The 9,240-nt window shown below is 60.5% G+C and overlaps 1 protein-coding gene across 1 annotated transcript; it reads right to left on the reverse strand.

Annotated features, from left to right (window-relative positions):
- Positions 1 to 422: 422 nt before the first annotated feature.
- WDR18 (WD repeat domain 18) lies at positions 423 to 8,968 on the reverse strand. Its single transcript, XM_054650181.2, has 10 exons — positions 8,718 to 8,968; positions 8,143 to 8,253; positions 6,653 to 6,786; positions 6,160 to 6,301; positions 5,500 to 5,643; positions 5,240 to 5,304; positions 5,013 to 5,137; positions 2,171 to 2,337; positions 1,667 to 1,735; positions 423 to 1,383 (listed from the first exon to the last, which is right to left on the reverse strand). Exons 1-10 carry the CDS (start codon positions 8,925 to 8,927, stop codon positions 1,252 to 1,254), a joined length of 1,299 nt encoding a protein of 432 aa, XP_054506156.1. The 5' UTR covers positions 8,928 to 8,968; the 3' UTR covers positions 423 to 1,251.
- Positions 8,969 to 9,240: the final 272 nt, after the last annotated feature.

Consider the following 9,240-nt stretch of genomic DNA (forward strand, 5'->3'; position numbering starts at 1 on the left):
ACTGCAGCCCCTGGCTCCGGGTGACAGTCCCTGCTGCAGCTGATGAATGTTGATCCAAAACGTTGGGAGGAAGAGGAGGAGCAGGAGAGGAAGGGAAAGGAACAGCTCCAGTGATTAAGCTAAAAGCATCTTCTCAGGAACTGGCGGGAGCTGAGCTGGGGATGCTCAGATGCTCTGGTTTTAAAATGCACTTTAAATCATCTGCACTTGGTGTATTGAATGGGAGGGGGGGGTGACACAGAGGGATGGCCAGGGGACACCTCAACACCCTGTAGGGACAGGGAAGGACCCTCAGGGTGAAGGGAACTGGGCAGTTTGGGGATAAGGAAGCACTTTCCCACTCCCAGCGGGCAGCCCGCCCAGGGATGCAGTGAGAGGTGGTCAAGGTCTGTGGCCATGGTAAAGAAACCAACACGGGCATCTTTCACTATAAAAACCAAATCTTTTATGTAAAAAATAAACCTAAACAAAACCCACAACCCCCGCTGCCATGCTGTGACAATACAAAAGGCCGAGTCCCCAAACACCGTGAAAACAGAGTCGCTGGATCCAAATATATAGAAATTGTTGACTGAGGAGATTGGAAATAGCACCTTGCTGGTCCCCCCGCCCCTCCCCAGAGTGACCCAAAACCACCACCTGTGCTCCAAGCCCAGGGACACCTCAGGCTCTGCCTGCCACACACATCAGGAGCCCCCTCCTCAGCCCTGGTAGCCAGGGACCCCCCACCTGTTGCAGCAGCCCCCCCAGTGCACCCCCAGAGCAGGAGCCCCTCAGCCCCTGCTGTCCATCCAGAGTGTGGGGTCCGGTGGCACTGAGCAGCAATCCCCAGGACAGGGTGGGCAGAAGGGGGTCTCCAAAATCCAATCTCAAACCGGTATTGAGAGGAAAAAAACACTTTTCTGTCTGCGCTGCAGGGTCAAGTAACGAAAAGAAACAAAAAAGGGGCGGGGGAAGAAATGGGGAATGAGCAGGAGCTGCATCCTGAGCCCTCCCAGGAGCCGGCGAGGCTCCTCCTGCAGCGGCCGCCCGAGTGTCCCCCGGCCCCGGATCGGAGTGAGCACGGTCCCGGTGCTGTCCCCTCGCGGTCCCCGCGCCGGTCTCAGTCCCGTGTCACGGAGCAGGCGAAGGCGGCTCGGGGGAAGCTGAGCCGGGGCTCGCAGCCGGCTGGGCGGTGCCCGAGGGCGGGCGGTTCTTCCCCAGGAGCCGGGCAGGGAGAGGCGGAGGGGTGCGAGGGCGGGGGGAGCCTCTTCACTTGGCTGGTTTGGTGATGATGCGAGTGGAGAAGTCAAAGAGGTCCTTGTTGATTTTCCGGAGGTTGCTCACCTCCTCCTCCAGCTCGCTCACCTGGATCGTCAGGTGCTCCTGGTCTCCCACCAGGTTCTGTGACACAAAAACACAACAGACCAGTGTCAGGGCCTCAGCTCTGACAGGCACAGGCTGCTGCTCCTTCCCCAGCAGTAAACACCAAACCCTTCAGTCCCCTCCCTCCTCCTCCTCCTCCTCCTCAAAGTGCACCCCTCGTGCCCATGGCACCAGCAGATTTTAGGGCTCTTTTCCCCTGTTCCGGTGTCCCAACTTGCTTGGGGCCCCATGAGTCAGATCAGCTGACAAGGATCCCCTCAAGGGGTCAGTACCCAATTCCCAGCCTGGGAGCAGCTCTCACCTTTTCCCTCGTCGAGTACATCTGTGAGTACATCCTCTCTGCCTTCTCCAGGTAGCTCTGCCCAGGCTCCTGCAGGGGCCAGAATGGAGGGGTTGGCAGAGCAGACACAGACCCTCTCCCCATGCCCCTGGACTGGGTTCCCCATGGGAGGGAGCCTGGGTGATCCATCCTGCTGTCAGGCAAACAGCCCCTTGGCCTGCTGCCACCAACCAACAGGGAGCTAATCCATCAGCTCTGGGCAGAGGCAGACACTGACAGTGGGGAGCAGAGAGGCTGGGATGGGTGGGCTGTGACCCTCCCTGCCTGGGGACAGCCAAGGAAATGGTGGGGACAGCAGAGCCAGCCCACGCTGCAGCACGGGGCCGGGAGGACAAATGACTGCAGCAGCCAGGATGGGCAGGAAGCAGGAGGGAACAGAAACGGGTTCCACCAGCTGGAGGAGAAGCTTTTCTGTGGCACAAGCCCTCCTGGATGCCTGTCCCCCCTGGCCAGTGCCCCCAGTACCTGCTGGTGCAGCCCCAGGCGCAGCGTCACCCCCTCGGCGCCCGGCTCGTCGCTGCTCTCGGTGCCGTGCAGGTGCCTGCTGAACTTGGGCAGGGGCACGCTGGGCTTCCCCTCGGGGTTGAACATGTTGGCAGGGGCCAGCACGATGAAGGCGTTTGTCACTGGACCTGCAGGGGCAGAGGGGACACGTCAGGCTGGACCCTGGTGGGTTTGAGAGGCTTTGGGCAGCCCTGGCACAGGAGTCTCTGCTCTCCCTGCCCGGGGCTGCAGCTCTCCAGGCTGGTTGTGACCCCAAAAGAGCAGAGCCCGACCTCCCCCCACCTTGAGCTGCCATCCATCAGCAGCTCTGTGCTGCCACAATCCACGGCAGAGCTGATGAGTGCGTTAATTACTGCATTGTGTTAATTACTGCACTTACCCGCCCCCTCCCAGCTGCTGTGAGCTCCCACTGCTGTCCCCCACGCCCTGTCAGGCACAGCAGCCCCCAGCCCCCCTCCAGCAGGCAGGGCACTGCTAGCACAGCCCAGCCATCCATTTCCCCTGGCCAAAGGCAAGGTGAAGATGGTCCACGTGCAGCTGAGAGGCTGCCAGGGCTGTGAGAAGGGTGCAGGGTGAGGGAGGGGACACGGCGGGGCCTGGGGAGGCTCAGAGCTGCTGGAGGACTTTGGTCTCTGCAGAGCAGGCAGACACAAGCAGCTCTGACATGGATGAAGGCTCTGTTATCACCATCCACCCCTCCAGAGCCTGCTCCTAAATCTGATCCTCCCAGAGCTCAAGCTCTGCTGAGTGCCTGGCCCCAAACCTGCTCCTGGCCAACTCTGATGGCTTCACTCCCTCCTTAAAGACCAGATGATTGTGCTCCATCAGTGACATTCCCTCTGCACTGGCAGCTCATGGAGCAGTTTGAGAGGAAAGGTGGAGAGGAGAAAACCTCAGGAGTGAACCCAGAGTTCCCCAAACCTGGTCACCACCTGGACACAGCCCTCACAGCCACTCTGGGGCCCCAGTGCAGATGCAGATCCTGCACAAGATCACCTTGCCCCAGGCCAGCCTGGGCATGGAGACCAGGCTTAGCTGGGGGGAAATAAACAAATGACCCAGCTTCAGAGACAGAGCTGCCAGCAGCACACATCAGCCAGAGCATCCCAGGATGGCCTTGCAGGGGGAGCCCTGGGGATGGTCTGTGCCACGCTGTGTTTGCAGTGACAAGCATGGCACAGACCATCCCGAGGGATGGCACAGAGCTCGTGTGACAGGATGGGAATTGAGGCCTGGAGGGATTTGGGGGCAGCACTGGCTCCCAGGCTCATCCCACAGGTCTCCTGCTTCCCCCCAGAGTGGTGGCAGCCATGCAGGGTGACTGGGAGCAGCCCTGCCTCGCCAGCACTGCCACAGCTCACTGCCCAGGAGCAGCAGTGCCTGACTTCTCAAAGTTCACCCACTCTGCCCCTGCCAAGGACAAGCCACCCTTGGGGACAGAGCCCCCTGCACCAGCCTGGCCCTGAGCCACACTCCAGCTCCTTGGATTTATCTGCAGCAGTGTCAAGGGGAGGGCAGGGGGTCCTGTGTGCCCCCAGCCACCCCCATGCCCAGCAAGCAGAGGGACAGTGCTGTCCCAAGGACACTGGGCCAGAGGCTGCTGTCACATCACCATGTCAGAGCCCTGTCACCTCTGCCTTGGGGAGGGAGCAGCAGGGACAGACCTTGCTGGGGGGCTCATGAGAGGCCAAGCAGGGCACAGGGATCCACAAGAGGGGGCTGGGTTGGGGCAGCAGATTCCCCCACACTGCGAGGCTGCAGGGCTCTGTGGGGACTCCAGAGCCAGGGCACAGCTCAGGGGTGCTGGAATCCCAGCCTATTCCTGGGCACACGCAGCCATGCCAGTGCCAAGGATGCCAAGGAAGCCAAATCCCTGCCCACAAGCAGCAGAGAGCCAGCAGAGCACCCACAGCTTGGGGTCAGCCTGGTCCTGCTCCTCCTGGGAAGAGCCTGGTCTGTCCATTCTTTCCTGCAGCCTCAGGAGGACTCCAGTGCCTGGCTCACAGCCAAAGCCCGGCCCCCCCTCCCCTCCTGGGATGACTCACAGCTCCATTTGGTTTGTTTTCACCCTCTAGTGCCAGCCAGGCTGGATAAGCACTGCAGTGGGTCCCAATTAGGGATGGTCCTTGGCAGCCAAAGGGAAGAGGAAAAGGGTCTGCAGGCAGCCTGGCTTGCAGAGACTGCCCTGAGGCAGCAGCTCAGTCACCACAGAGGAACAGGGACTGGCTGCCCCCACCATCACCTCTGGGAGGGGTTTGGGCCATGCCCAGGGCAGCCCCACTGGTCACTGCAGCACCAGGGGCCAGAAACCATCACAGCTGGGGGAGGAACTCAGTTAACAACAGGAGGGGTAAATCCCCCACTGCTCTGAGGTAGCTGAGGCACCCAACTGCTGCTCCTGCAATTTACTGGAGCCATCAGACTGAAATCCCAGACAGCTGCTCATATGGCATTCACTTCAGGCCCCATGAGCTCACTGCTGGGGTCACAGAGCTGTCTCCCCTCCAGACACAGCTGGGGTGCATGTGGGGTGACTGCTCCCTCGGGAAAACAAGGAGGAGGATCCCGTGTGGCCTCAGTGACAGGGTGAAATCCATGACTCACTCCTGACAGTGTACAGGGGGTTGTTAACACACGGGGCAAGGTCAGGGCACCGCTCCAGACAGCCCAGGCTCCCTCCAACGCCTCTGCCCTTCCCAGGGCGTGAAGCAAGGGGCAAAACCACACCTGGAGTGCCCAGGGCAGCACAGGTGAGACACTGGGCCTCTGGCAGTGAGGATCCTGGAGATAAGGACATTCCTACCTTTGTGATTCATCGTCTTCAGGCACTGCTTGCTCTGGATGTCCCACAGCCGGACGGTTTCGTCGTGAGAGCCCGAGAGCAGCAGGCTGCCATCTGTGGAGACTGACAGACACGTCACCTGGTTCCTGGAATGGGGAAGAGGATGTTTAAACTCAGGATGACCCCAGGAGTGCCAGGAGCTGGTGAGGTGGGCAGATGGTGGCTGGCAGGTACGTCTGGTTCCTCACCTGTGCCCTTTGAAGATCTTCCCGTTCTCCCGCTCTGTCTGGAAGGTCCGGTCTCTCTGAACTGGCTGAAGAAATTCAGGAAGGAAGGGAAAGGGGTTAAAATTCAGGAAGGCTGAAACCAGCAGGTTCATCACCTGGAGGGGGCAGAGGAGACACAGAGGAACCAGGCCCTCCCGTGCCCTGGCAGGTCACACCAGTCCCAGCAGGGAGGTGACAGTGGCTCGGGGTGACAGGGCACACCTGCAGCCCCACACACTCACCCAAGCACAGAGGTCGACCTGGAAGATGGAGCCATCCATGCCCCCACAGAACATGTGGTACTCAGAGAGGTCCAGAGTCACAGCCATGATCCCCACGTCGAAGAGCACGGAAAGCAGGAGCTCCCCAGATGAGATTTCCCAGAGCTGGAGTGAGAGGGGACAGGAGAGTCAAGGGAGAGAATGTTAATGGCAGGATTGGAGGAGCACTGATATCCTGAAATCCCACACTGGTGTTCCAGCTGGGAAACTGAGTCCAAGGCAGAACCCAGGATCAGCCTCTGTGAGCAGCAGAAAAGTTTCCCAGGCAGCTTCAAAACAGCTCTGAACCCTCTCTGTGGCCATCCTGCCCCCAGGGCATCCCCTCCCCAAGCTCCAGCCTGCTCTGCTCCCTGTGGACATCAGCAATGGAAAACTGAGGCTGACCCCGACATTCCCAGGACAACAGGGACTGCAGCAGTCCAGCCTGGGGGCAGGTGCAGAGAAACTGCTGTTGTTGGAGAGGCAGAGCCCAGGTCTGGCAGCTCTGAGTCACTGCAGAGACAGCCAAGAAATGAAGCCACTGCAACCCGGCAAAGCTTGAGGACAGGGACAGCTTCCTGCTGGCTGGCAAGAGCCTGGCTGTGACCCCACAGGGTCTGGCACCTGTGAGATGAGCCTCACCTTGGCTGTCTGGTCGAGGGAGGCGGTGGCAGCCCGTGCCAGGGGCCCTCCAAAGCCGCAGCACAGGTCGGTGATGGGGAGGCTGTGCCGGGACCAGACGTGCCGGGGGTCAGGGATCTGGGAGGGCTCTGCCTGCAACACGCTGTGGGGAGAGCAGAGACAGGCAGGTCAGCCAGGACAGAGCCCCATGGGGAGCTGGGCCAGGCTCTGATCCCACTGGGAACGCCTCTCCTGGCTGCAGGGACCAAGTGGGACATGGGAGCTGCTGGCAGCCACGGCTCATGGATGCTGAGGCTGAGATCCCTCTCCCACAGGGACAAAGAGCCTGGGTAAAGGGCACAATCCCCTCTGTGTCACTCAGGGAAAGAAGTCAGAACCATCTGCCTGTTCCTAAGAAGCTCCCAAGGAAAGGTTCCCTGCCCAGCAGGAGGGCACAGACACAGCTGTGGGCTTAGAGGGATCTCCTGCTCCAAAATCCCTGTGCCCCCCTTACTTGTAGAGGTTCCACACCAGGGCCAGGCAGTCCTTGGCCCCTGAGAGGAAGTGGCTGCTGTCATCAGTGAAGCAGAGGCACGTGAGGTCCTGGTAGTGTCGGTTCAGGATGGCCAGGAGGTTCCCATTGGACACCTGCAGTGAGAGGAAGGGCAGGAGGGAGTCAAGGATGTCTTGGGATCATGTGGTGCCCTGCCCTTGGTGCAGTGAGGGGAGAAGGGTGGGTTCTGTTCCACCTCAGGACCACAGGGAAATTCAGCACATGGCAGTGGAAGAGGTCCTGGCACTTTAAATCTGGAACCCAGTGATGCCAGAGCTGCTCCTCTGGTCAAGTCACAAGTGTGCAGTAAAGATTTCTTCACTCTTAATATTCATATTACTTTGGTGGCTTCTTCCCTCCTCCCACAGGTCCTCAGGAGGTGGCAGAGGGGTTATGAGAGCTGCAGGACACCCCAGGGGTGGCTCAAGGTCCTGGGCCAGCAGAGGCTTTAGGGTGGACAAGGAATCCCCCAAGCCTTTCTTATTAAAAGCAACACTGCAGATGGGGAGGGAACCAAGAAGAGAAAAAGCCTCAAATAAAATAAGAGTCTGCTTCTTCTCATGGTCAGAATTACACCAAAAAATCAAAGCAAACCTCAATTCAAGGGGTTTCAAAAGCCAACTCTAGGGGCTGGTTTCAGCTCCATGATGGTTACCTCTCCAATGTGCCAGAGGGACAGTGCCATACCCTGGAACACATCTGAGGGTGACAGTGCCATACTCTGGAACACGTCTGAGGGTGACAGGAGCTGGAGTAGGGCCAGCATGGAGCATCACAGGCAGCAGCTCCCACTGCTCGCTCAGCCTCAGGGATGTTTTTCCAGCTACAAACACATTGGCACAAACAAACCCTGACGGGTTCAGGTAGAGCCACTCACACCATGAGGCTCAAACCTACAGGTGAGGCATCCTGGGGTTTAATCCTGGGCTCAGGACAAGATTCTGCTTTCATTTGCTCAGTGGTGTGCTGGGAACACAGCAGTAATCCCAAATTAATCCAGCAGTAATTAACCAGCAGGACAATGACCAGAGCACAGCAGGGGCTGCTGGCACCCTGGGCACACACAAATACTCAGCTGAAATGTGGGAGAAGCACTGAAAGAAAACCAGATTCTGTGCTGCTGCCTCATGGAAGTAATGCCTGATCCCCGAGGCACCAGAGATGCCTGGAAAGAGGAGAATGAGGCAGAGTGAAGCCTCTCCCTGAATTCCTCTCACTCCTACTTCAATGAGCTGCTCGTGGGCTGAGAGCAGCACAGCCTTTATCCCAGGATCAGGAGTTACAGACACTGGAGGGATGGGGACCCTGATCCCAGGATCAGGATTCACAGACATTGGAGGGATGGGGACCCTCCCTGACTGTGCAGGGTGTGAGTGTGAGTGCCCCAGCACCCTGTACCTCCCACAGACCGTGCAGGGTGTGAGTGTGAGTGCCCCAGCACCCCGTAGTACCTCCCACAGGTAGATGCTCTCGGCGACGCCCGCCAGGACGTAGAGCCCGTTGGGAGAGGCTGTCAGGCAGGTCACAGGCCCGGGACAGATGATTTTCTGCTGCAGCTGGTCCTGGCACAGAGAGAGCACAGCGAGGGCTCAGAGAGGGCAAGGGGCTGCAAGCAGGGACCCCCAAGATGGGGGCTCAGGGGGATCTCTGTGAACAGAGGGATGGGGGGCACCGCACAGGGTGATGGGGGTCGGAATAGAGGGAGGGGGGCCCTGAGGGTCCAACAGGAGACACGGGGGGGGGGGTCTCTGCAGAGAATTGGGCCATGAAGGGGTGTCTGAGCACAGAGGGGAGTCTCCACGAAAAGAGGGGCCATGGGGGGGTCTCTGTGGAGAGAGGAGCCATGAGGGGGTCTGACCATGGATTTGGGGGGGCTCTGCAGACGGAAGAGCTCCTCATCACAGGGCCGGGGGATCCTCAGGAGGGGTGGCCCCGTCACATCCCCCACGGGGCCCGGAGTCCCCCCGCGAAGCCCGGGGCTGTCCCCCGAGCCGAGGCCGCCCGGGCCCGCCCGCCGCGCCGGTACCTTCCTCTGGAGCTCCCAGACGTTGATGTAGCTCTTGCCGAGCTGGGCCCCCAGCAGGTGCTCGCCGCCCAGCAGCGCCAGCCCGCGTGGGCCGCTGTTGCCGCCGCGGTAGCCGGGCAGAGCCGAGCCCGAGTGCAGCTCCCAGACCGAGCAGTTGCAGAGCGGCCCCGCCGCGTCCGACACCAGCGCCACCTCCATGGGCGCCGCCATCTTCGCGGTCCGCCAGGGCCACAGAGAGCGCGGCCGCGGCCCAGAGCGCCGCCTCCGCCGCCCGGCACTGACCAATCAGCAGCGGCGCCGCCGCGGCCGCGCAGGGCGGGAGCTGCGCACGCGGCAGGAAGCTCAGCAGGGCCCGCCCCGGTCGGTGCTGGATGGGTGACACGGGATACTGCGTGTGCACATGGGACCCCATGGACACCCCACACCTTATGGGGACCCTGTGGAGATCCCACAGCCTTATGGGGACCCTATGGACCTCCACAGCCCTATGGGGACCCCATGGACACCCCACAGCCTTATGGGG

The sequence above is a fragment of the Agelaius phoeniceus genome, chromosome 29 (genome assembly GCF_051311805.1).
Source record: "Agelaius phoeniceus isolate bAgePho1 chromosome 29, bAgePho1.hap1, whole genome shotgun sequence".
Lineage (NCBI taxonomy): Eukaryota > Metazoa > Chordata > Aves > Passeriformes > Icteridae > Agelaius > Agelaius phoeniceus.

Excerpts from the sequence above, each read along its gene's own strand:
- WDR18 (XM_054650181.2), bottom strand. The coding sequence starts at position 8,927 with ATGGCGGCGCCCATGGAGGTGGCGCTGGTGTCGGACGCGGCGGGGCCG. Across the intron at positions 6,787-8,142 it reads AGAGCATCTACCTGTGGGAG|GTGTCCAATGGGAACCTCCT; the intron begins GTACTACGGGGT and ends CTCTCACTGCAG. Across the intron at positions 5,305-5,499 it reads AGGTCGACCTCTGTGCTTGG|CCAGTTCAGAGAGACCGGAC; the intron begins GTGAGTGTGTGG and ends GAATTTCTTCAG.